General features: G+C 40.8%; 1 protein-coding gene across 1 annotated transcript in view; it reads right to left on the reverse strand.

Moving 5' to 3' along the window:
- Nucleotides 1–27,334, reverse strand: part of IMPG2 (interphotoreceptor matrix proteoglycan 2) — an 88,797-nt gene that overhangs the window by 10,754 nt on the left and 50,709 nt on the right. The window contains exons 6-14 of the mRNA XM_054016410.1: nucleotides 22,548–22,597; nucleotides 21,946–22,037; nucleotides 17,751–17,912; nucleotides 14,310–14,368; nucleotides 11,736–11,753; nucleotides 9,215–9,459; nucleotides 8,141–8,226; nucleotides 2,592–2,910; nucleotides 405–2,137 (exon numbers count right to left, since the gene is read on the reverse strand). Of these exons, the coding sequence (XP_053872385.1) occupies nucleotides 405–2,137; nucleotides 2,592–2,910; nucleotides 8,141–8,226; nucleotides 9,215–9,459; nucleotides 11,736–11,753; nucleotides 14,310–14,368; nucleotides 17,751–17,912; nucleotides 21,946–22,037; nucleotides 22,548–22,597 (2,764 nt within the window). The remainder of the gene's footprint in view (nucleotides 1–404; nucleotides 2,138–2,591; nucleotides 2,911–8,140; nucleotides 8,227–9,214; nucleotides 9,460–11,735; nucleotides 11,754–14,309; nucleotides 14,369–17,750; nucleotides 17,913–21,945; nucleotides 22,038–22,547; nucleotides 22,598–27,334) is intronic.

Raw genomic sequence — 27,334 nt, forward strand, 5'->3', positions numbered from 1 at the left:
TGATAGATCAAATGAAGACACTGTTTGGAAATGTGTGAACACCAGGGGCCAGTGGAGCCAGTGTCCCCGTACTACTAAGTATTTAAGAGACTTATTTTTGCCTTGGTAAATCTGTCCCACACACAAGTGAAATGTCAAAATTTGAGACACTAATATTCAAATAAAAGCGTTACATTTTCCAACCAAATTCTCCCACTACAGGATAAAAATAACATCCACTATCATAAATATGAGCTATTCTCAACCTGTGGGATGTACTAGGCTGCTATAATTTTGTTGCAAACACTTTCTCTCTGTGTGTGTGTCTCTTCCCCCCTTTAATCACATGCACTATAAGAAAAGATTTTAACTTGGGGCTTATAGTAGCTGCTAGTAACAGATACTAATTATAAAGTGAATCTTACCAGTTCTAAGAATCGCTGCTCCAGTGCCTTATATTCTGGGGAATTTTTATTGAAAAGGTCCTCTGAAAACATCATGTTGGTAACACGGAGGCTAAAGAACACCACTAAAGCTCGTGAGGATGTGGTAGTGTTGCGATTTGCATGCGTGGGCCAAGCTACGCTGGCCATCTCTGTGGAGTGAACATTAGTAGATACCTCCATGCGACTATCAGTCATACTTCTTTCTTCCAGGTTCATCTCGTGAGGATACAATATTGTGCCCACATGATCCAGATCCACTGAAGTATCCTGTAATCTCGTAGTCATGTCCTCCCCCAATTTTGTTGAGCTAACAGTAGGCTGAGATACTGTATATTGTGTAGTAGGGAAACTGGACAGAGAACCAATAAGATTCTTTGTTATAGTCACTGTTGCAAAAGAACCCACTGCCGTATTTAAGCTACTAGGGGTACTAGTATCATGGTCTGTACTAGACCATCCAGTGAAATCCTCTGAACCAGTGGCCAGCTCCAGTAAATAAGGAGCTATGGTTGAAACTTCAACCCTAGTCGGTGCTTCAAATTGCATGTCTTCATCTGCAGGTTTCTCAGATGCCCTTTCAGTGTTGTGAGTAGGCCAAATATTTATTGGTTTCACAGCAAGTGATCCAGAAGCTTGTTGAGTTGTCAAGTGCAAATCTGGAGTTTGCTGCTCCTCCATTAAAACATCAGTGACTATTTTTTCCATCGTAGGAGTTGCTGTCAGGACTATTTCTGGCTTGAGGAGCCCAGTCCATGAGGAATCCATGTCTTGGTGTCCTGTTGTAACAGCTACACCTGACTGGACCATTGTGGATGGTTCTTCTGGCTTTGTCCCTTCCCTGTTTTGGTTTCCTATTGCTTCATAAATGATTTGATGATCCTCACTGGAATCTTCAGCTTGTTTTACATTGAATGTCCCTGTAGATGTAAGGAGATGACCTTCTATAGAGATATCTTTTTCATGTGGTGAGATGGAGGTCTGTTCATCTGCCATATCTAAAGAAGAATAGTCCACTGAGGGCTCATTTGCAAAGGATGAAGAATAATCAGACATGCCTGATGCCTCTGATGTTTGCATGGACAGTTCCACATTCAAGGTTTCTTGTGTCCATAACATAGGCACCTGCTGAGTTGCAGTTTCTGAAAGTCCAGGTACATTTGATTCAGAGTCATCAGTGAATTCTCCTCTTGCATTGGTCATGCCTCCATCCTCAGGATTACCATTTACTTTCTCTAAAGAATCAATGATATAATCTAGGATCTGTTCCTCAGGAGTATCCTGTGCTCTGATTAACAGAGAATCATTTTCATCTTTCAGCCAGCTTTCAGGAAGACGGTAGAAAACTGGCTCTAATGTTGCTATGCCCCACGGCCATGCCTCTTGACCTGAAGCATCAAATGCTGATCCAGATCCATCCTCATATATAATTTCTCCTCCTGGATACTGATCGGGTTGCAGAGGGTTCACCTCTAAATATACTTCTCCATCCTCCAGACTGTCATGGGATATAGAGTCTATGTCAATGGGCGTGGCTTCTCTTGCCTTCTCTGTAGAGGTCACTCCCTCATTATTAGGCTTTGTTTCCGATGTAGAGGCCATTGTTGGTATAGAAGTCGGCGGAACCACAGAAGTGTCTGTGGATGGCATTTCTTTTGGTGCAAGATGAGGATGTAGACTGGAAGGCAGAAGAAAGCCTTCCGACACTCCAGCATCTTTAAACACAAAGTCAACAATTTTCATTTAGTTGCAGCTTATGCAATTTTAGCTTGCCAGACTCTATTTCTCTTATCTCCCCAAGGATCAGTAACTCTGTTTTTTCCCCATTAAATACCTTGATCTCCTTACATGCCAAAGTTAGAAGTATCTATTGCCGATTTATCTACTGCTGTATTCAGCTAAAACTACTTGGCACTGTTTCTGTGAAATGGAATAACGGGAATCATGCATACCCCATTAATCTCTTTAGGGACAAACAGGTCTTATTAGTTGCTATAAACACTTAAATTTAGAAGTTGGTTCTTTTTAGTCACATGCACACTCTGAAGGTGAAACTGACTGAATACATAGGAGTTTCTAGGAAGTTGTTTTGGAGGGCCCTGGCTCCTGAACACAAGGTAACATTGTCACCCAGACTTCAACTTTTGTAAATGAAGTGAAGTAACTTACCATCTTCTAAAGAAGCAGGGATAGACAGCCATTCCTGAGAGTCCACAGGAGAGCCATTTTCTAACATTGATGGGGTGCCAGAATGAAGAGTCCGGCCCCCTTCCTCTAGACTCATCCCACCAGGAGAAGAAGTGAGGACAGCCTTTGGTGTTGAATTCAAGTTGTTCTCAGAGTCCAGGTTTTCTGATCTTAACCAGATTTCATTGCCATTGGACTGTTCACTATCAAAGGTGAAACCTGGTTTGGTGAAATCAAGTGGCAAGATATTGCTTGCAGTTGTTGCATCTGCAGAGGGCCACTCAGCTAAAAGGGCATTATCCTGAAAGATAAATCCATAATAACCTATTATTGTGCGACTTGTGTCTGTGTAAGGACTGAACACAATATGCTAAGTAGTACAGTAATTAACTAGTGGCAGCTTCTGCTTGATGGGCTTCTGTTTCCCTGGTTAGGGGATAACATGCAGTATCCAGAGGATCCAAACTGTAAGGATTAGCAATGGGTGCCTCTGTTAGTAAGTTATAGGGGCAGGGCTGCATATGCCTCATCATGCATGCGGCCTACATTTTAAGTCAGCCCATGTTCATTCCAAAGGATAGGATCATATACAGATTCTTTAGAGGAGAACAGCAGCATTCTTTGAAAATGATATTCAATAGCAGTGGGATACTGTGGATTAGAATGTGCACTACTCATGCCCATCTGTTTTCCTTTTACCAACTGAAAGAATTTACTGATGTGTTATAAATAAGGTTACGATTTTGTCACGGTTATTTTAGTAAAAGTCAGGGACAGATCATGGGCAATAAACAAAAATTCACGGAAGCCCATGACCTCTCCATGACTATTACTAAAACTAATTGTGACAAAATGGGCCAGATGGGGGATGAGAGCCCAAGCCCTGCTGCGGGAGGGGTGGGAGCCCCCTACCACCAGTTGTAGATGGGAGCTGTGGGGGCCCCGTGGCAGCTGGGAGTTCCAATCCCGCCGTCCCAAGGCCGAAGTGGAAAATGTCACAGAAGTCTCTGGAAGTCACAGAATCAATTACTTCCATGACATAATCTTATCCTTAGTTACAAACCAGTAATATTCAATTAAATTTTTCACAGGTCAGATAAAGGAACTTGCGTATCTTGGCAGGCTAAAAGGCTCTCTCTAGGGTCACAGGGCTCTCCGGGTGTTTGCTCTCTAGGGAGCCTGCCAGGGATCGCAGCCATTCAAAAGTGGTGTGCCGGATTGTATTTATTTATCTCAAAATAAAAGGCTAAGCATGCCAGTGTCTTGCAAAGAAATAATTATACAAATACACCACAATGCTATTAAAACAGCATGCTATTCGTATTAATTCTATTAAAACTATTAAATTAAAACTGGAAATTAAACTCATGAGAAATTAAATGAATGGACATCTAATTTTCCTTTCTTATAGCCTGATATTTTGACAGCTGCTCTGTGGGGTTTTTCTTCTTTTTCTGAAAAACTACTACGCTGGATGCAATCAAGTTAACTGATGAAAGCACGTCAATTAATGATTGCTTTACATTACGTAAGTACCTGATTAAAAGTGTACCCCTGTAAATCAAAATGTATCAACAAAATCTAGCTTCAGTGTGTTTAAATATAAATTAAAAGTTTATAAATTAAATCCATGGCATGATTATAGAGGGAAAATGAATTGAAGTACATCTGCCCAGCCCCCATCAGTTCTGCCCTTTAGCGCTTCCATCTGCCCAGCACTCTAACCCCCGAATCTGCCCGGCCCGCAAATTAGTTCTCACCTCTAGCCACACCCTGCTCTCAGCCCCCCCACTCCCCCCTTATCTGTGGCCTTCCCAGCCTCATCTCTGCTCTTACTGGGATTCTTCACCCAACCCTCACAGCCCAGGTTGGGTGGAGGTTGCAGTAGGGTCTCCCTCCCCCTTCTAAGGCCTGGTGGGAAGGCTCCAGGGGTTCTTCACCTCCCTCTTCCTTCTCACATTGGGTATTACAGGGAGGGAATAGGGAGTGGAGCTGCCCTGAGTTGCAAGGTTCTTTCTGCTCCCTCCTTCCCCTGCCCCTCCTGTGAGCTGGGAGGGCTCCCCTCCTCCTCCTCCCCCCACCCTTCCTACAAGAATAGGCTAGGCTGCTGAGGGGTGGGGAAGAAAGCTGTGCTGCTACTTCCCAGCAGGCATGAAGGATCAGCTGATGCTCAGTGGCGGGCCAAATGGGAGGTCCTCATGGGTTGGATGTGGCCCATGGGCCGCCAATTAAAGAACAATGTTATAAGCTACCCATCAGCTGACTCAAGTGCCCCTGACTCTAATATAGAAACCCATCCGTCTCCTTGTAGTTCATAGACATATTTGGGTAACACCACACACTTTTTTTAAAGCCTGTTAAAACAGTGGAATCTATAAGAAGAGGAAGAATGCTTAGAACTTACATAGTGCTTTTCATCTCCAAGCTAAATGAAATGCAGAAAGTAAACAAACAACATGGTGAAAAGCAAATTTGATTTCAAAGCTTTGCTTTTTCTTTCCTACACTATACTTGTGTGGGCATCATAACAATCATAATGCTTAGCACTTTTCATCCTCAAACATTAATCTATCTTACCTCTGTGAGATAGGGTAGGTATTGTCTCCATTTTGCACATAATGAAACCAATACAGAGAGATTAACTTAACCAAGACCAAAGAGGGGGTCAGCATGTCATCTGTGACTAGAATTGAGGAGCCTGGCTTCCAGTCCTTGGCACAGAAAAATAAACCAGTTGGGCAATGTGCACACCAGTGCTCATTCCCCTAGCATGAATACTCGTCAAAGACTCGTTTAAGCTCAAATTGTCAATGTCAGATTGCATTTTTGGTTGTAAAACTTGCAATCTGATGTGTGGGCCCCTATCCTACAGTGTAATTCACTAGTGTAGGCCCTTGGACTCCACCAAGGAGAGGGGTCCATACTAGCAAATTACACTGCAGGACACGTTAGTTATATAAATTCATCCAATAAGGGAATAGAAACAATACCATACAATTTATGTAATGAATCTATAGGTGCGTGAATTGTGAACACTCACAATGGACTCTTTACAGTCTATACCTAAGAATTATTCTGAAGTAATTTGCAAATGATGAATAAATCTGAGAATTTAATTATCTGTGTTTGAACAATTTGTGAACAGGACAAAAAATGTGAATTTCACAGAATAAGCTGTTTTCTTGTGAATTATTTGTTCAACTCTTTAACAAGTATTTGCCTTTCCTATTTTTATGACTAGCCATTATTCCACTCCTGATATCTTTGTGGGCTGTTTTCATTTTAGCAATTGCAAGCTATCAATTAATTGAAAATTAATATATACAAGTGATGTGCTTCAGGAGTAAAAATCATCAAGGTATGTAAAACTATCAGGGTTTGTTTTGTTTTTTCCCAAGGTTAGCCAAATAAGTATTAAAAAGAACAAACATAAAAACTGGTATCAATAACTTTTCAATGCAAATTTTTTAAATGTTAGCACGCAGGTTCCAGGAATTGCACTTCATCATTTATTTAATGTGGAGAGGTGTTCCTATGACAACTAATGCATTTCAAAGATTCTTGTTATGGTACAATGTTATATTAACAAGTTTAATATTAGAGTGGCAAGTTCTGTTTTTGCCAATATTATTTGAATGGCTTACTAATATGACAGATCACTGCAAAAACAAAAAAATCCCAATTTTCCATTTCTTGCTGCCAGAAAGACATTACAGTCAATAATCCAGCCTATTACAACCACCCTCTCTGGTTTAAATCTTATCTGCAGGATTTGAGAGAGATACAGTGATGAGGATTTGTAAAATTTAAAGAAAGGTGGATCTAGAGTTAATTGATATCTGCTACTGATCAGTTTGTGAAGTCAGGATAGTCCCACAAAAATATGATGAAATAAAATTTTAAGGACTCTATTTTAAACTATTTCTACAGTGGGGCTAATACAAAATATAGCAGGACTCATTTTCTCACTGACACTTAATTTCTCCCATATAGCTTTAGCTGTGTAGAACAGATATTGCAACTGAGCAATTAAAAAAATCAGCCTTGTTTTCTGTTTGTAAACTGTTAAGCAATTTGATTTTCTTATTGAAATTGTTTCCTAAATAATTTCTGTATTGTTCATTGCACATAGCAGCTTGCTGCAAGTATTCATTATCTAAAATTGAAGCTCTTGATTGGAAATGTAGGTCACATGCTATTGTTTCTATTCCTTGACTGGATAAACAGAGCTATTGGAATCAGGTTTCTGGGTGCAAATACCTGCTTTTACAAGTTCATAATTCCCTTCCAGAAAATATTCTCAAAAATCCAATTAAAGTGAATTGCTGCAAACTTTCCTGTCAATAAATTCATTTGCTAGAATATCTTCAGAAAGTGAACATAGAAAGGATGTAAGCACAGCTAAAGTTATTTCTTTTATTAATGCATGTATGGAACATTTTTAACTATTCACTCATCTCATCTCTACAAATTAGCCAATACATTCATGCTGTTCACCATAATCAATCTGTTATGGCAATTCCATGTAAATTTCTAGGTTGCATAGGTTTATTTCTGAAGTTTTTATTCAGCCAAAGATTCCTACTGAAGTGATACTACACATTAATATACTGTATATTAATATAATGTACATCATAACATACACTCATATGAAGTCAATGGGAGTTTTACTTGAGTGAGGACTTAAGGTACTTGGCCGGAAATTAAGTGTGCCCAGGCTCTCAAAACTATCTGCATAATGGGCCAGATAAAAACAGATTGGATCACCACCAAATTCAGGGATGTTCAGAAGCTGTGTCTGAATTTTGTGGCTTAATTTCAACTTATCTCAATACGTATATAGTCAGGTGTTGCCTTAAACGCCTTCAACTTTGGAGCAAGCTTGGACATATAAAAATGAAACTACTGGCCAATATTTTTCTAGATTTCCTTTGCTGTTACTGAGACATAGGTTTGTTTTTATAAAAACTGAGCCCTGCACTTCTCAGTGATAGCAGTACAGCTGCAAAGGAGGAACAGGAGTCATATTTTAATCTAATCTCTTCCATGGGCAAAATTTCCCCTCACGTCTACCTCTTCTGTTCCAAGAAAAGGCTCAAATGATACTCTTCAGTTGTTAGGACCATCATTTCCCTATGAAGCCATCCATAATCAAAACATTACAAGAAACCAGAAGGGAATCCTAAAATGAAGAAGTGGTTAGACAGGCTATAACAAGTACATAGTACTGGCTTGTACTGAAAAGAACAGATCAGCTTCTATTGCAGGAGGCGTGCCACTCTCCTAAGACCAAATATTTCCCAAAAGGAAGACTTTCAAAACAGAGCTCTCTCATTAGACTGTATGTCTCTATATTGTGTGTATTTCTGAGCATTCATTCTGTATTTCAAACATGGCAGAGAGCTGTGTTTTTGGATTCTGACTATACTTCCACCTTTTAGAGTTAAACTATTCGGTTGTGTTTGTAAGTAGGCGGCTGGAGGACAAATCAGAGTCATTAGAATGAGAATGCAGTGCAGAAATGTACTTACAACATCAGCTTCTGGAGACTCAAGAACAATTGGATTTTCAGTAATCCTGGATGTGTCTTCAGGTGCAGGGGAGAGAACTTCTTTCACTGTGGAAATAAAAGATACGTTGTTAAATCACAGTTCATATGGAATGGTTATTGTAGTTTATATGATGCCAAGTGTGTTTTGTTGTCTTTTTTTTCCTCCAAATGCTGTCACAGCTGGGGGTGCCTGAAAATAATTAAAAGCAGAGGACAAGAAAACATTCAGCATTTGAAGGTGTCCACTGTCCAATTTATCACCCCAATTTGCACTTAGAGAATCCTGTGAAAAGTTGCACTAGCACTGCAAGGAAGTTGTTTGTAGAAGCATCAGGGTACTCTGGATAAAACCCTCACTCATTTCTCCTCTCGCCATCTCATATTTACTTCCAGGATCTTCTCAAAGTGCTCACCAGAATGACAGAGTCTGGAATGCCCTTTATCAGTCACACTTAAAGCAAGGATAGAGGAAGGATAACGACCTAGATAGATAACAATTTCCACTGGCAACAGGGAGGACATCAAGAAGACAGCACTTACCAGGCACTGGTCTGTGCTGCCAGGGCCCAACTCAGCATTACTAGGCTGAAATTCATCCCCTATGCATCACTTGAGCTCCATTTAAGTGGCACATAGGGCCTTGTGCAGGCCTTCTGCACTGAGCTGAATTTCACTCTTACAGAATGTCATCAGCATCACCCTGCTGTAAGAGGACATACAATATCATACAAAGTATATATTTTGGGTGGAATTTGTATTTCCTTTTAGTTACTGACGTATGATTGAAACCATCAATGCACACCTTAAAAATTATACATCACAATGTATTAATTTGAGAGTGGCTAATCTGGTGGGTTAGGGATAGGATCCTACCACTATTGATCTGCTTTGATTTTGATAAAATCAGGAGAAAAGGAGGAGCCCTGTGGACCATACCACTACATATAACTTCCTCCTTTTGAGAGAATAGCTCCTAATCCCCCACACCACATCCTTCATCTTTTTTAAACAAATTCTGCTTAACAGATCACAGCATTTCTTAAGTAATACACACCATTAATGAGCTGGAGAGAGTCAGGGTCCAAAGTCAAAGAGATGTTTTCAAGCAAAGAGTTCTTTTGAAGGATTTCAGCAATATAAGTTCTGAAGTCACTGATTGTGTAAACAACAGTTGGGTTATCCTCAAGTTCTATGAAGGAGTTGTCCTCCACTTTGTTGGAATGAAGGTTAATAAGGTCCCAGGTGGCATTGCTGATGGTTTCCCCAACAAACGTGACAGCGTAGTGAACCTCCACACCACTGTGGTTTTATAAAGAAAAAAGGAATTATAGATCAGAGCTAAACAGTTGGCCAGCTATATCATGCATTCTGGTTGTTTGAGGAGCCAGGTCTCACACTTAGAAAAGATACAACAGTTTAAAGGGGGTCTTTGGTAAAAATATATTTAATTATTTTTATGTTTGTCTATCTCTGTAAAATGTATCACAGTTGTAGCAAAATCTTCAGAGAGAGCACCACTCAAACTCAAAATCTCATTTTTCCAACACCATGACAAGACTAAATATTTGGCTTTATGTCATAGTCATTAATAGGGCCAACCAATATCCAGAAGTGGAAATATTATGTGTGAGGAGCCCCGGTTTTTACCAGATCTTGTCAACCCCATGAATGGCTTTGAGACATGGAATCAGCCTGGGAAAATGTAAACAAACAAATATAAAAATTTGAGAGTCCTTGATCATCCCTAGTGGACAGGTTGTGCAATTTAAATCTGCTTTAAATGGTGCTCTTGATAGATCTAAAGATTTGTTTATATTATATGCCCAGAAAAGTGCCTATTTATAAGAATGTAGTTGCTCTCATTTATTTTTATTAAGAAGCCTATATTTTGTAAATTTGTATAGCTGAATTATTTGTGCCAATCCTACTCTATTTTCTGAATTTTCTTCTCATGAGCACACTTGGATTTACTTCCCCACAAGACAATGCAGTAATCAGAGTTACCATACACAGAGCGTAAGCACCAGGGAGCTTTAGTTAGTGTTTCACACTTTGACTGTACAAAGTGCACAATGAGAAAATGGGGTTGTCTATGAAGTACCAGGAAACCCTGCTCCAAAGATGGGTTTTCCTCCTGCCGTAGAGCTGGAATGCATTCCTAATCAATGGCTGGGCTTAGAGAGACCTGCAGAGCTAAGCGCAGTTCAGATGTAAGCAGCAAATGAAGCTGCACTAAAACCACAACTCTGCTGGAGTTTTGCTGTTGCCACCTTGGCTGAATTTCACCCATTGTAGGCACATCATGGGCACTAAGTATCACTATGGGGAATGGAAACAGAGCACAACAATGAAAAGACAGGGCAAAAATCAGAACCCAATATGCTGGATGAGAATAATATCCGGATTTAATAAAGCCATGCTGTCAGTTGCAGCTATTGACTGCAATTAACAACTACCATCATCCACCTGAAATGGACCCAAACATCTGTTCCTTGGAGCAGAGTTTCTCTGAATAGATTCTTGTGCATCCTTTCTTGCAGAAGTGCATGGGAACAAGGGGATGGCTTTAATACTCTGCTGTTTTTACAGAGATTTTTTCTTTCAATCCCTTCTTCTAAACTCAAATGCTGCTTCTCCATAAAATTGTTTATGGAAACCAGCTTTTATATTAAGATGTGTATTAGAGGGAATTTATATTTGACCTTTAATGGATTAGGAGCCCACAGTTCATTGACTTTTGGGAACTTACCTGACAAAAAAGGTATCAAAGAGAGCACTCTTTGAAGCCCGTATTAATTGGAAATTACTTCAAAATTCTTCAACTGAATAAGGGCTTCAAAGAGTGCTCCCTCTTTGATTGTATTTTAGGAAATCTCTAACAAAAGGTCAATAAACTGTGGGCTCCTAATCCATTAAAGGTCAAGTAACTCCCTCTAACGTGTATGTGTGTCTCTCTCTCTTTGATATATATATATATATATATATATATATATATATATATATATATATATATATATAAACATTCCCCAAACAGGCCCTGTCTGATCTCTCCTTCCAGTTGAAGAAGGTTGATTACAACTTCCACTCAGGTTCACATCCATGCTGGCCTTCAAACAGCTAAATGGGGTTTGCTTGAGATGTACAATTGTCTTAATGTATTTGGCTTTATACAGTAATAAAAAAAGAGGTACGGTACCTATCAATGGCTCTAGGTGCCCTGTCACAAATTGCAATTCAAAAACAGTAAACAGCAGTTAAGCAATTTTATTTGCTTTCAACTAGAGAGTCCTACAAAAAACATAGCTCACTAGCTGATTCATGTTTAGGCAGAGTTTCCTATGTAACTCTTTCTGATTACCAGTTAAATAAGAAAATTGGATTAGACTATCTGAGGCCTAAAACAGAGAAGCTACTTGTAGTTTAAAGTAAATCTACAGCAAGGGATAAATTTTTACTGGATGTATCCTTAATTCTGGAGCCATAACCACACTGTCATAATAACTGGTAGTCTCACGCAATTAGCAAGCCTGTCTAAATTTACACTACGACAATAAATATACATGTGTTGCCTTTACCTGTCATCATCAGGAGACCTAAACATTAAAAAAGAAATAAATATGTTAAATGAGAAACAGTTTTGTCATTCCATTTAAGTCTTCTAGTTCAGCGGTTCTCATTTTAATGGGGTCACCAAGGCTGGAGTTAGACGTGCCTGGGGCCAAAACCCAAGCCCTACCACCCAGGGCCAAAGCCAAAGTGCAAGGACTTCAGCCCTGGGTGGTGGGGCTGAGGTTGCAGGCCCTCGGCCTGGGGCTGAAGCCCCTGGGCTTTGGCCCCCCCCACCTGGGACAGCGGTGCTCGGGCAGGCTTACGTTTCAGTCCCTCCTCTTGGGGTCATGAAGTAATTTTTGTTATCAGAAGGGGGTCACGGTGCAAGGAAGTTTTAGAACCCATGTTCTAGTTTACTCCTTACAGTGACAGCTCTGACATGATACAAAACAGGCAAATTTGAAAATAAACCAAATTAAATAGCTTACAAGTAAAAAATGTTATTCTGCTATATAAGGGACCAAATTCTGGTTTCACTCAACTTAATGGGAGATTCACTACTGGCTTCAATGGGACTAAAAGTTGTTCTACTAAGTCAGTGCAGTTGTACTAGCATATATCGGGGGGAAAACAGGCACAATAATGTTACTTAGGGCTACTTTACAAACATGTTTACTTATCAGAAATTAGTAGGATATCCTTGCTGGAATATTTTGCCAGAACCAGCAAGGCCTTCTCCACAGGTGCAGCCCCATGTAGTGCACGTGTAGCTACACATCACAGTGAAAGGCAAACTGTCTACAGTGCGGGATTAGCTACATGCAGCAGTGAAAGTTTCTGGCAGGGGAAAGGCCCTAGCAGCTCCCCAAACCTTTCCCTGCTGTCTCCCCAGTGCCAGAGCCTTTCCTCAGTGCTGGAGTCTTTCGCTGCGATGGGGAAAGGCTCCAGGAGCAGGGAGGCAGTGGGACAGTGTAGACAGGGGAAGCACTGCTTGGGCATGTAAACAGACAGCTGTGTAGGCAGGGCATATATTCTAGGCTTCTGGCATGTCTTTACTCTACACGCCTAAGCCGTACACACTGCTGCTTATACCCATGCTAGGGGTGTGTGCAGTGTACGTACTCTGCACACTGCTGGGGCTGATAGGAGGTATGAGAATGGCATTAATGGAGATGGAAGTCATTTCTCTACAGAACTGGTATGACAAACGCTGAGACCGTGCAGGCTTTTCTATGCTGCCACACCCGTGTGTTTTAATTCTGACTTCTGCTAAAAGTGAGAACTGAAAGAGCTGTTTCCATGCTCCTACAAAGCTTAGTTTCCCTTGCAGACACTGCAAACAAGGATAAATATTAGGGAGAATGTGATGTGGACATTTATCAACTACAATCCATTTTATGAGACCACCACTTCATTTTACACACCTAAAGATCAACTAATAGTTGCCAATTATTAACAAACCATCGCGTACTGGGCTAGATTTGAATTTGTCACTACACAAATGGGCAAATCCTACCAAAACAGGCCCACAAATAACCTTTTGAATGTTTTATTATTTCATTCTGTAACAGCTTTTCTATGGCACTCATAACCATAGCATTTGAACCCCATCACAACCCCTTGCCCCCCAAGTATTATCCGTGTACACAGGGAACTCAGGCACAGAGAGTGTGAGTGTCTTGCTCAAGATAATCACAACAAGTCTGGCAGAGCTGAGAACTGAACCCAGATTTCCTGATTTCCAATCTGGTGCTCCAAACACAAAAGTATCCTTTGTCCTTTGCCATTTTTGCTTCTGGTGAGTGTTGTAGCAACTGAGTTTACTGGCAGGAATATTCAGAGAAACATTGACTTATAAATCAACGAGTACAAAATGTTAATGGCGGATAAATTTCAGATTCATACTCTTGAGTATTCACATCAGAAACCCAATCCTAAAAATTATCTTCAATCCAATCAGGAAACAGAAACATGTCATATGACCTGTGCATCCAATCAAATCAGCTCAAATCTCAATTTCAAGTACTTACTACAAATCACTTGGAAACAATTTTTACAAAAAAATGACTCTGTGAATCATTTTGAAGAACAAATAAATTGGAGAAATTCCATCTTTTCACAGAATATTCATGAACAGAAAGACAGGCATAATACATCAAATAAACAATTTGTTACAAATTATTCATCTAGTTCTCTTTGTGACTTAGAGGTGAAATGTTAGATATTTCATCATTAACCTTCTGAGCCACTCAATCTTCCCTAATAGGCTGGATAAAAAGTTAAGTACACTCAAAGTTTTCCCAAGAGTGTTTGGATTTCTCTGTATTTAATACTAACCTGTGTCAAATTATGAACATTTGAGAATCTTGGAGAATTATCAAATACATATCTTAAATGGCAAAAGATATGTTTATTGTATTTAAATCCCTCGGACAAAGAAACAGGGGCAGACATCATGAGAGAGGCTTTAACTGACTTCAGTGGCAGAAGAAAAAACAGCTGATCAAATTTGTCCTCTGTGGCAGTGATCAGTAAAAGCTGTGTAGGTCAATTATGAGAGCACTAGTGTTAGGTGTGTATGCCTTTATAAATCTATTTACCTGAATTCCAGCACATGGATATTATTGTATCCAGGTAATTCTTCAAATGCATTTTTTACCTATTTGGGAAAAATAGAGACATAAATATGATTTATGAAAAATAATACAGTTAATTTTTTTCCTATTGACTTATAGCATTAGATAGAAATGGAAAAACTGTTTAGGAAATATTTGCAGCATTGTATAAAATGATGAGTTATGTATTTATAATAGAAAAGGACATAGGACATCATAGAATGTTTTATCTGTATATATAAAATGAGCTGAGATGGCATCTCTTCGTTGTTACAGAAACAGAAGGAAATTGTTAGTACACCCAGCACCGATAGGAAAGCTACAGACATTTGACTGTACACAGAGAAAAGGGAACTATAAATCTGCATGGTCACAATGGAGCTCTCTGGCATCTTAATTCTGTAGCGGCCTTTCAACAGACATGCATGAGGTTAAAACACAATCCGATTTTATATGAGCCCATTTAACTGACAGTCTCCATGTCTCCTGACAGCAGTGCACCCATACACTACTATCCTGCTTATCCAACTCAAATCTTCCCCCTCCCCCCCGCCAAAGGTTCTGACTGCCTCTAAAATTCCTTGGATTAAATGTAGGACAGATTAAGACAAAAGTCTTAGGATCTAGGCCACATTGTAGCAGATCCCAAGACACAGCAATGAGTCAGCGTACCAGGTGCTAGTGCAGAACGCAGCCAATTGCTACTGGGCTAGCTCGGCTGCTTTACCTGGGTGGAATTATCAAGGGTTCAGGAGTGGGAGGAAGATCACAATCCAGTGGGTGAGGGTGCAGCTAGGAGGGGAAATGTGCGGGTGGTAAAGTGCTGGTGTATCCGGGCCTAATTAACTAGGGGACCGTCCTGCAATAGTGGGCCACAAATAGGAGAAACCACCAGTAATTGTGTTCATGTTGGAACAGAAAATCCCTGTGATCTGTCATCACAAGATTTTTTACTCCCCAGATTCCACTCCCCGGACCTGTTTTTAAATGGTCTCTGGTGAGACTTAAACTATCCCAAGTGCCACTGATTTTCAAAGGCTTCTTTGTCCAAGCAGAGAGAGAAATAGGCAGGGAATCAAAGGAACAGAACATCCAGATGCCAGGTGGCCCCTATTCCATCTGACGTTTCTTCCACATACACTAGGGCACTATTTGGCCACACAGCTAGGAAAATTAAGACTCTGACCTAAACTGGCCATACATGACAGTTGTGGTGACACCCTTTGGCTGAAGGATAGAGTATATCTATTTCCCACCTAACTCAGAATCTGGCATAGAGTTAGCCCCAGCATAATGGATTCAACAGACTTTGCCAAGAAGAGCTCCAACTAATAAGACTGAAAAGGGAATAAAGCTAGAGAAAAGAATGCCATTATTGTTTGCTATTTTATAGCACCCAATGTTGTGCTGGGTGTCTTACCTAATACAAAAGAAAGACATGGTCCCTGCTCCAAAGGGCTTATGGTCAAAATGTGGACATGTCAATGAGTATGGGTGAGAAATGGAGATGAGGCAAGGAATGTCCAGATTTACAGTGATATGATCACACATGCTCAGTTTCAGTGCACACATATATATCAGTGGCCCAGGAATTATTTTTTCTTAAAAAAAAAAAAAAAAAAAAAGATAAAAATCCAGCAAATATTATGGACTCACTAGTTGTGGGAATTGCAGAAGAGGTGCCTTTTCAGGAGGATTTAAGGCCTGATTCAGCAGCCCTTCCTTATTCAGCAAAACACACTTGTGCTTAATTTCCATTTACTTCAATGGGATTTAAGCATGTGCTTGAGTACTTTGATGAATAGGAATAGATTTAGGCAGGTTCTTAAACGCTCTGCTGAGCTGGGGCCCAAGTGAGCAGTGAGTATGGGCTTGGTGGCTCAGGTTACAAATGATGTATTACATGTGAGGGGTGTCCACGCATTCAGGAAATGTCGCTGCTCCCAGATGGTACTGAGTAGTAATCTGTTGTTTTGTGACCTTCATAAACTTTTCTAATGTATCATTCACTCTCTTTGGAAGAATTCACTGCACTGAAGGTAGTTGCTTTTACAGTCATCTGAAGGTTCATTCTACTTGTTAAGGTTATTGAAATTAAGCTGGGAAGTCTTTCTGCTTTAGCAGTTGGGACTCAGTGTTGTCCTTCTCACGTATTCTGGATCTTAAAACTGGCTAGGTTGTACATGAGCTCAAACCTGCCCAAAAATTTAGAGAGCTCTGAGGTAAATTTAGGCAGGCCATTCACTAATAAGGAAGCATTACAATTTTAAACAGCTTTTCCAAGCCCTGAAGTTTTATTAAGATCAAATGGAATTCCCTCATGAGACAATGAGAATCTTGACACTTCTTGAAGCCCTGTCTCCACAACCCTATCAGCAAGTCATTGAAATATTCAGGAAGAATAGGGCCAAACTTAGACCTGGGATAAGCAGATGTGTAAACTGGCAGAATGATGCAACAGAACAAAATGCAGTTGCTATCAGCCAAGCCTTTTCCACTAAGCAATAATGTTTTTATAATAATAAAGCAAAATACATTAGTAAAAGCAGAAAAGGAAACAGAGAACTTCCCAACTCAGGCTTGAATGGAGTCCCTTTGCCCCGATCAGGGGTGGCTCTATGTTTTTTGCCGCCCCAAGCACAGCAGTCAGGCGGCCTTTGGCGGCATGCCTGCGGGCGGTCCACTGGTTACGGGGATTCGGCAGCATTTCTGCGGGTGGTCTGCCGGTCCCCGTGCCTTCGCTGTACCCGCTGCCGAGTTGCCGCCAAAGCCGCGGGACCAGCGGGCCTCCCACAGGCATGCTGCCTAAGGCTGCCTGAATGCCGCCCTCACGGCAACCGGCACGCCACTCCCTGTGGCTTGCCGCCCCAGGCACGCGCTTTGCTGCGCTGGTGCCTGGAGCTGCCTCTGGCCCCAATGTATGGAGCCCTGCCTTCCCAAAAGCACCCTCCCATCTCTACCTGCAAAAAAGACAAATTATAGTCCTGTACAAAGAGATGGAGAAGCTCAGCTACTCACTACTACAGGAGCTGTTGAGCCGGCATTCTCTCAGGCATTTCATAAAGCATAATTTTGGGGAGTTCTAGTGTAAAGGAAAAATCCCACAGTGCTATGCTGACAAGATATGGTGAGTGTATGTCCCAGCATTCTCACTGAGTTAGAATCTGGATCTCAGAGCAGCAGCACTGGTTTACCATTCAAGGCAGAGCAGGCTGGCATAGATGAGGACAGCAAGGATATTTGAGGCATCAGATTTTTAATGACTGGACAGTGAGGAGATGGGCATTTTCCAGCATGCCTCAGGCAGCAAAATCCCTAGCTAGCTCAGGAGAACCACATAAGGAAAAGCTGTCCCTAACACGGTTTTCACGTTCTATCATTGCTACTGGGAACTTGTGGGAAAAAAGATTAGAAAAGGTAAATTACCTGGGAAATAAACTGTTCTGAGAGTAGCTGATGCTGCATGGTGGATGGGTCACTCAATTCCTCAGTGTATTTCTCTCCCAAAATAAGGATGCTGAACTCAACCATCTGGTCAGGAACAGGTTTCATCAGCTTCCCATCCTCCTTCTTTATCTCATTGTTGATCTAGGAAAAAAGAAAACAATGGGATTCAAGAAAACAATGACCTGTATGATTTGCTCTTGGGTTATTTTTTACATGAAGATCAATCCTTGGGCCATTCTACGCTTTGTGGGTTTTATCCATGCAGAGAGCAGGAAACACACAAGTTTCCTATTTGTTTATTGTGTCATTTTGGGGGCAAGTATCTCCCCTTTTCTCTCAGTGAAATAGGATGGGATTCAGCTTCTGTAACCAAAGGATCTTATGAGATATGCATGGATATAGGGTGATCTGCAGAGGCCTCTGCAGAACTACCCAATTGTATCCCCTTTGATCTGGGGAGCTGCACTGTAATTTCTGAAGCAACCCTGGTGCCAATGGCTGATGCCTGAGAAGGCTGTGCAGCAGAGGAATTTGCACGCATTACTGCTGATTCAGGAAGCAAGCAATATCCAATCAAACCTCAACCTAAAATATGCAGGGTCAGCAGGGCAGTGTGCCTTGAAGAACAGTTGCTTCTTAGCTCTGCCTCACTGTGATCCTACCTACCAGCCCCATCCTACATATTTTTGGTGTTGTAATGTCAGGCGTCCCACGGGGAACATGCCACAGGATCAGTGCTCCCTCCCTTTCATGCTCCCCAGCCCAGATCAACTTAGACTTTAAGGCCAGAAGGGACCATCATGATCACCAAGATTGACCTCCTGCCCATTGCAGGCCACAAGACTTCACCCACCCACTCCTATAACAAACCCTTAACCTCTGGCTCAGTTACTGAAGTCCTCAAATCATGGTTTAAGATGTCAAGGTACAGAGAATGCACAGGTTATTCTAATTTAAACCTGTGAGTAACCCGTGTCCCATGCTGCAGAAGAAGGTGAAACTCCTCCCCAATCCCCCACGATCTCTGCCAATTTGACCCCGGGGAAAATTCCTTATCAGCCCCAAATATGGGGATCAGTTAGACCTGAGCATGTGGGCAAGACCTTGCCAGCCAAACACCTGAGAAAGAATTCTTTATAGTAACTCAGAGCTCACCCCATCTGATGTCCCATCACCAGCCATTGGGGATCTTTGCTGCTAGCAGTCACAGATCAGTGATATACCATTGTAGGCAGTCTCATCATACCATCCCCTCCATAAACTTATTAAGCTCAGTCTTGAAGCTAGTTAGGTTTTTTGCCCCTAGTGCTCCCCTTGGAAGGCTGTTCCAGAACTTCACTCCTATGATGCTTAGAAACCTTCCTCTAATTTCAAGCCTAAACTTGCTGATGACCAGTTGATATCCATTTGTTCTTGTGTCCGCATTGTTACTTATCTTAAATAACTCTTCTCCCTTCCTGTTATTTAAACCTCTGATGTATTTATAGAGAACAATCATATCTCCCCTCAGTCTTCGCTTGGTTAGGCTGAACAAATCAAGCTCTTTGAGTCTCCTCTCCTAAGGTAGGTTTTCCAATCCTCCGATCATCCTTGTAGCCCATCTCTGCACCTGTTCGAGCTTCAATTCATCTTTCTTACACACGGGAGACCAGAACTGCATCCAGATGAGGTCTCACCAATGCCTTGAATAATGATACTAACACTTCCCTGTCTCTACTGGAAATACCTCGCCTGATGAATCCTAAGATTGCATTAGCCTACTGTGGCTCCCCTCTGCTGACAGAAACAAAATGGAGAATATTGCACTATACTAAGTGATAATCACCAGGGGGGGAAATCCATTGGATTTGGAAGCTTTTTTGTTTTTTATTTACAAACCTCTAGGATTACTTTTTTTAGGTTTGTATAACTTGAACATCTTTTTCCTGTTATTTAAACTATTTTTTCCCAAGGCAGATTAAAATAATAATAAAAAAACCAAAAGAGACTTTTGTTTAAACTAAATAACAGCCTTTGCTATATCTGACATGAGGAACAGAAACCTTCCCCCATCACACCTTCTTCTCTAAAAGCTTCACTGCCATCAGCGAGTGCCTTCTATACTGTTTAGAGCTGTAATTATTTTTAGTTTAATTCTCCCTCCCCCCAAATGCCCCCCTATTCACAGGCTGCTGGTGGTTAAAGAGAGAGAGAGATCTTGTTAACTGGCTTGGGGTGTGTGGCTCCCTAGTGCTCTACAATGTCCTTCCTCCTGTCTCAATTTTGAGAAGAGAGGATTTCCATTCGCCTGAGGCTCAGAGTTCTGAAGTCTGATCTTGGACTTATCCTGGTAAGAGGGGTTCTTGTATCACTGGGTAATCATCAGTGGTCAGGCTCATTGGTAATAAACCTAAAACTAGCTGGCATCCGAAGGCAAATTGACATGTAGTGGACAGCTATTACTACCTGATTGTTTGTGGTTCTGTGCGGTTTGAACCACTGACCAGTCACCCAAAAATAAAGGTAAAGGCAGCGTGTGAATGTATAAGATGAGAAATGCTCCTTTTGTGCTTGTAATTTACAATACAGTTTGGCTGCACTGAGTAGTGTTACTTTATAAAAAGAGAAAGCACTGTAGCAGCAATAATCTAATTTTACATAGCCCTCTGAATTACTGAGTAGTCCCCATCTCTGCTCAGCTACACGTCTAACACAACTCAGGCAATTCTTTTATAAAAAGAACAATGGTGAAGGTGGGACCAAACCAGAGGCACTGTCAGTCAGTAATTTAGAACTACAGCCATGATAAACTCAGGGGAACCAGGTTACAAGGGATCACGTAAACTTCATTGTCAGGGTTCCTGCCTCACTCTGAACTCTGGGGTACAGATGTGGGGACCTGCATGAAAGACCCCCTAAGCTTATTTTTACCAGCTTAGGTTAAAAACTTTCCCAAGGCACAAATTCCACCTTGTCCTTGAACAGTATGCTGCCACCACCAAGTGATTTAGACAAAGAATCAGGGAAAGGACCACTTGGAGTCCTATTCCCCCAAAATATTCCCCCAAGCCCGACACCCCCTTTCCTGGGGAAGGCTTGAGAATAATATCCTCACCAATTGGTACAGGTGAACACAGACCCAAACCTTTGGATCTTAAGAGCAATGAAAAATCAATCAGGTTCTTAAAAAAAGAATTTATTTAAAAAAAGATAAAAGAATCACCTCTATAAAATCAGGAGAGAGATAACTTTACAGGGTAACAAAAAGATTCAAAACACGGAGGATTTCCCCTCCAGGCAAAACTTTAAAGTTACAAAAACAGGAATAAACTTCCCTCTTAGCACAGGGAAAATTCACAAGCTACAACAAAAGATAATCTAACGCATTTCCTTACTATTACTTACTATTTCTGCAATATTAGATGCTTAGTTCAGATATGGCTTAGGGAGATGTATTTTCCCTGCCCTGGTTCCTTGCTGACTCCAAGAGAACAAAGGAACACAAAAACAAAAACCTTCCTCCACAGATTTGAAAGCATCTTCTCCCCTTATTGGTCCTTTTGGTCAGGTGCCAACCAGGTTATCTGAGCTTCTTAACCCTTTACAGGTATCTAACTTTAGGTATTCAAGTTTGGAGAGTTTTGCCTTAGATACCAAGGTGATGGATGCTTATAAATACTACGATGTAAATGAAATCCATCTATTATATAGGGAGTAGGATTTTCAAAAGTACCAGAGTGACTCTGGAGCACAAGTCACATTGTCTTCTATTAGGAATTGTGCTCCTAAGTCATACAGGTGCTTTTGAAAATCTCACCCAGTGTCCAGTCCTGCAGTACTAGCAAAACATACATTGACTTCTGGGTTGAGTCAATGTTTAGCATTGTGTGGAAGCTTCGCTATGAGCCCTCTGTGACTGGGATAATCTCTTTCTGCACTGAACTAACTAAACACTTCGCGTAATTCATCCCATTGGTTCAGACATTACCCTCATCAAGGCAGTGCTTTATCAAGTCCCTCCAGTAAATTCCTTAAATCCTGTCGACCCTCAGTAATTACTATCTTTTGTTTGAAACTATTGGAAATCCTGTGGCAGGATCAGAAAGAAGAGGTGAAAGAGAGAGAGAGGCTGGATTAAGAAGCAATGCAAATCAAGGTAATAGCAGTTACGAAGGGCAAATGAAGAACTACTTACACTAGCATCTGAGTCTTCATTCTTGTTGAAAGTATAATCTGATGGACTCTCAATGGAGACCTCATGAGGGGGTGGGACATTGGCAGCTGCATCTAAGAATGAGAAGAAACTTCTTTTTAAATAATACAAACACCTACACACACTTCCTGCTAGACTGTTCAACACACCAAAATATGTTTGCAATTATTCCTGCTCCCACCATCCAGAGAGGAACAAAGCAGATGAATCATCTGATGGGGCAGAGAAAAAATAAATCAAATATGTTATTCAGGACTACACGAAAATTTGGTCTGCCTAACAAGGATGTGATACTTTTGAAAGTATAAAATCAAAGATATTAAAAAGTGTCTCAAGCCAATTTTAAAATTAGGATCTTTCAAGATGCATGCATGTTAGGCATTGACAGCATCATTATTTGTATTACAGTAGCATCTACAGGAACCAATCAGGATCAGCATGACCTAGAGGTTAAAGGATCCATGTCTAATTACCAATCCCAAGCCATCAAGTTCCCCAAAGTTAATGTTGCAATACATTTAAAACATCAGTTTATACAAGCACTTAGCTGGATAGAGATAAATATAAGCAGATGAGAACAAGACCTCTTAATGTGGTAGCATCAGCAGCTGGAGAAGGTGTTGGAATTCCAGAGCTGAAAAACAAAATCAGAAACTGGATTAAAAATATGAAATTAAGGGTGAGAATGTGAAAATTAGTTATTTTTTAAATCTAGTTATGGTTCTATTACCCAGTTTTACCTGAGTATCTATTACCAAATCAAAAGGCACATTTGCAGAATAAATTCTCCATGTATTACTTTACTGACAACTTCATAAAAAGCAGATTTTATATTTTAATTATCAGCAGCAATTTGGTAATGAATCACTTGCATCTGCACAACACCTATCACACATCATCTTAGAAAGCTTAGCAACACAAACCTTGCTTTACATTATGGGCCAGTCCTCCTTGCCTTACTCAGTCTCGTTGTGTATGTTTACACTTCAGCTGGGAGGGGTGAGTCCCAGCACTCCAGCTAGCATGCTAAAGACAGCAGTGAAAACATTGTGGCATAGATGGTGGCTTGGACTAGACACCTAAACTTGGACCCAGGGGGTCAGGAAGCCTTGGAATTAGGCAGCTAGCCTGAGCTGCCACACACATGGCTATTTTTAACATGCTAGCTCAAGCAGAGCTAATTCAAGTCTGTTTACCTGCACTGGGAATCACACCTCCCAGCTGCAGTGTAGACGTACCTACTGACTTTAAAGCTGGATTTAGCCAAAGATGAGTGAATAAATATATCAGAAATCAAATCCGGCCTCAGTTGCAAACCGCGCAACCTCACTACAGTCAGTTATGGTTGCAGGAGTCAAACTGTGCTCATACAGTGATGATTTTGAGTTGCAGCCTCAGCAATATTGCCCGACGAGAATACAACTGTTCTAACTTTCAGAAGAGCAGAATACCCGAAGTTCCCATTGATTTGAAATGGAGCTATGGGTCCTTAGGAGTCCTGAAAATCAAGTGACATCTTATGTTATTCAGACTTTGAGCCCGATCCTGCAAGATGCAAAGTGCCTCTGGAAAGAAGTTAAATTCCCTTCATACCAACTGACTTGATTTACAAAATTAATTGCATCTAGCCTTTTAATGTCTTTGCAGGAGAAACAAATGAGAACAGCACACAGAGACAATATGAAGGCACCAGCGACAGCCTGTGAGGGTCTGCAAACTTAAAAAAATGCCTCTCACAAGGAAGTTAACACTGTGAGGCTCAGGAAAAGGTGTCATAGTCTGCTCTTTTCTACCACAGCTGAGGAAATAAATAGATGATTGAAATAACACTGCACATTTACTGTATGTTGAGTGCTGTAAAGTTCAAAGATGAAGATGATGTCCATGCCCACAGGTCTTAGAATCTAAGGTCTCAGCTTGCAAGATGAAGAATGCACCATTGATGTCAGGGGGATTTGAGGGTACTCAAAACCTTCTAGGTATAGACATTAGAGCCCAAAGAGATGCCAAAACCCAAGAGGTGCTGAGCACTAGCCACTCCCACTAAAGTCAATGGGAACAAGTACAAGACACTCAGCACCTCTCCATTTCATACATCCGTTATACATAAGACTGACAAAAGAGCAAACTTTAGGTAACCCATTGCAGTTAGGGAGCTGGGCGGGGGGAGGTGAGGGTTTGGTTTATTTAATGAACATATAAGTTATACAAATCAGCCAAAGACAGAGGAATTCTGCTGGAGAGACCATGTTTAATTTAAAACACACTGAAGTTTATAACAAAGATCAGAACTGGATTAAAGTCATGCAGCAAAATGGAAGTTGCTCGTATGTCTTCTGTCCCAGTCATTTGCGGTCAAAATTATGTAAAATTCATCAGTTTCAGCTGAGTTTCATATTCAAATTACTACGGGGGTTCAAAACCAAAACTTTGGCCAAACATGAAAAACAAAACCACCCCAAACAAAAGGAGATGAAAATTTCTCAATGTGAAAGGGAACCAGCAAGTTTTGCACGGCTCTGATTGTAAGCTGGAGCGATTTTGAGTCTAATCCTGCAAGCTGCTGAATCTGTACTGAAGCTAATAAGAGTTTAGGGTACGCTCAGCATCTCACAGGACCAGGCCCTTAGTGAATACAACAATACTTGATTTGCAGGTAAGGTACTTTTTTGGATAAATACAGCAAATCTTTAAGATTGGGCTATAAACTCTGAAGAGAGCTTCTAATTCAGTGATCAATTTAGGAAAATCATGAGTGTTTATTGGATTGCAATATTTCTTTCAACTGAAGGGAAAAATCTTATTTCATTGGTTGTAATATCTGTGCCATAAAATGAACATTGCAGCAGGAAGAGTTCATCCTGATATACTTCTAAGATATAAGATGCTACCTGAGACATTTTTTCTTGATCATCTTGCTGTTTACAATTTTCAATTGAGAAAATTCCCTTCAACAAGAACATGCTAAGAGTTCAAAATTGTGAATTTTAATGCATTTTAATGTTTATTTTGAGAACATCCTTTTTTTCCCCCCATATTGGTTTTAACCCCAAAGATTCTATGACTTACTTGGGGCTTTATCCTGCAGTCTTTACTCAGGCAAAATTCCCCCTGAAGTCAGTGGTGGTTTTGCCCAAATAAAGACAAAAAATTGGACCTTAGATCACTCCTCAAAGAACGGCAGGACTCTACACTAAGTCATGATTCCACATAGGCCTTTAATCAGCAAGGTTCTTAAGAACATGAGTAGTCATTAAGTGAAGTCATTAAGACTCCTCACATCCTTTAAGTTTATGTTAAATATGTATATTGAAGTATTTTGCTAACTTGAGGTCATAATGGACAATTGTAAAACCTGTGATTTTTCTCTATGCCAACCCTCTTCATTGTTCATCTTTCAAACATTTGACAAGAAAAAAATTGAGTTCCAATAAGGTTTTTTTTTTTTTTAATCAGAACTATAATATACTCTCTAAATTTAGGGGAATCAGAACAATAGTGGGGCTCAAGAAGTTGAAAAAGAATTGGTCTTCTTTGCAGCAGCCTGCCTGGAACACCATTTCCCATTTGTTCTATTTAATACCATTTCCGTGGCTCAGGCATCTGCTGCCACTGAACTGGGAATAGTCCTGTGAGTTTGGAGACAATGCTGAAAATTCTCCTACACACACACACAAAATGGAGCCTGACTAAATGCTTCAAATTATGCAGCTATACTCTAAGCTGAACTTTATCAAGATCAAACCTGTCTTTGTTGCCAACACTGCTGACGTTTGGGATGTGAGAAGCCCCTGGGTCCACTCACACCAATAATGGAGGAACTAGAAAGTGAACAATCCTTGGCTTTCTTCCTTTAATTTTTAATGTGTCTAATCCTTTTCCTGGAGAAGATAACCTTGAAAACATAAAACTGATGTGAACAGGTTGCTAATGTTAAAAAACACAAGCAGCTGGGCTTCATCTCTGCAGCAGGAGATTGGAATTACCTAAAGACACACACACACACACACACACAGTTGTAAAATGAGTATGTTGAGTTTGCTGTTTATCCCAAGGACTTATCTCGCTAAAGCTTCCCAGTATCCTTAGGCCAGCTCTGTGCAGTTGTTGTGATCATCTTAGCCCAGAAAACATTAAGTTTGGGGAGTGGCAAAATAACTGTTTCTCATGCCTGTTCAGTAACATCCAGGCTGTCTTTGGGTAGGTCTATACTTACCTCTGGGTCCGGCAGTAAGTAATCGATCTTCTGGGATCGATCCCGGAAGTGCTCGCTGTCGACGCCGGTACTCCTGCTCTGGGAGAGGAGTACGCGGAGTCGACGGGGGAGCCTGCCTGCCGCGTCTGGACCCGCGGTAAGTTCAAACTAAGGTACTTCGACTTCAGCTACGTTATTCATGTAGCTGAAGTTGCGTATCTTAGTTCAAAGTGGGGGGTTAGTGTGGACCAGGCCTTTGGATGGCACTTCTTAAAAAAATCCTGGTTAGAAAAGCAGAAAATATTGATTAAACAAGACTTCAAAATATTTTCCTGAACAGTAAGCCAATGAGTCTCAGAAAAACCCTCAAAAGTGCAGGTTACAGACATGAGATACAGCTGTTTATATTTGCTTCCAAGTCCTCGTATCTGTCACCTAGGGTGACCAGATGTCCCGATTTTATAGGGACAGTCCTGATTTTTGGGTCTTTTTCTTATATAGGCTCCTATTACCCCCCAGCCCCTGTCCCGATTTTTCACACTTGCTGTCTGGTCACCCTACTGTCACCTGTTTTCAGCAGCAGGTAGAGGAACCATCCCCACTAGTTACAAATACAGTAGACATTATCACTGAAATGATCATTAATCATATTATAGAAATATTGTGAAATGTTTAAGGGGATCAAATCAATGCACAGTCCAGAGCTGTGCACACCAGCCCACAAAGTGATCTAACAAAGAGATTAAGTTTGTTGAAAGTAATATAGTCTGGTGATGAGAGCAGTAAGTACAGTCATTTGTGGATCTGTTGATTTTGACTGGTCTTCACATAAGGAAGAGTTGGACAGATGCCCAGACTAGAGATAACATTTCCTGGTAGTATAGAAGAGGTGTTACTATAAATAGCCTGCAGGTAACAAAGGAAATGATTACAGACCGAATGCTCTTGTTCTTAACGTGGACAAAGTCCCAGGTCTACATAATCTATGGATTTTAAAGGACTTAAGGTCAGATAATTTGCGACTTCTTTCTGATACATTTAGAATTTCAAGAAAATAAGTGGCAAGATTCCTGAGATCTGGAAAGCTGCACCTGGTTAGCATACCAAAACTATTCAAATAAAGGCTATAAGGTAAGTGGTGATTAGAGCTGAAAGAATAATATATAACGTAATTTA

This window comes from Malaclemys terrapin, chromosome 1 (genome assembly GCF_027887155.1).
Source record: "Malaclemys terrapin pileata isolate rMalTer1 chromosome 1, rMalTer1.hap1, whole genome shotgun sequence".
Classification (NCBI taxonomy): Eukaryota; Metazoa; Chordata; order Testudines; family Emydidae; genus Malaclemys; species Malaclemys terrapin.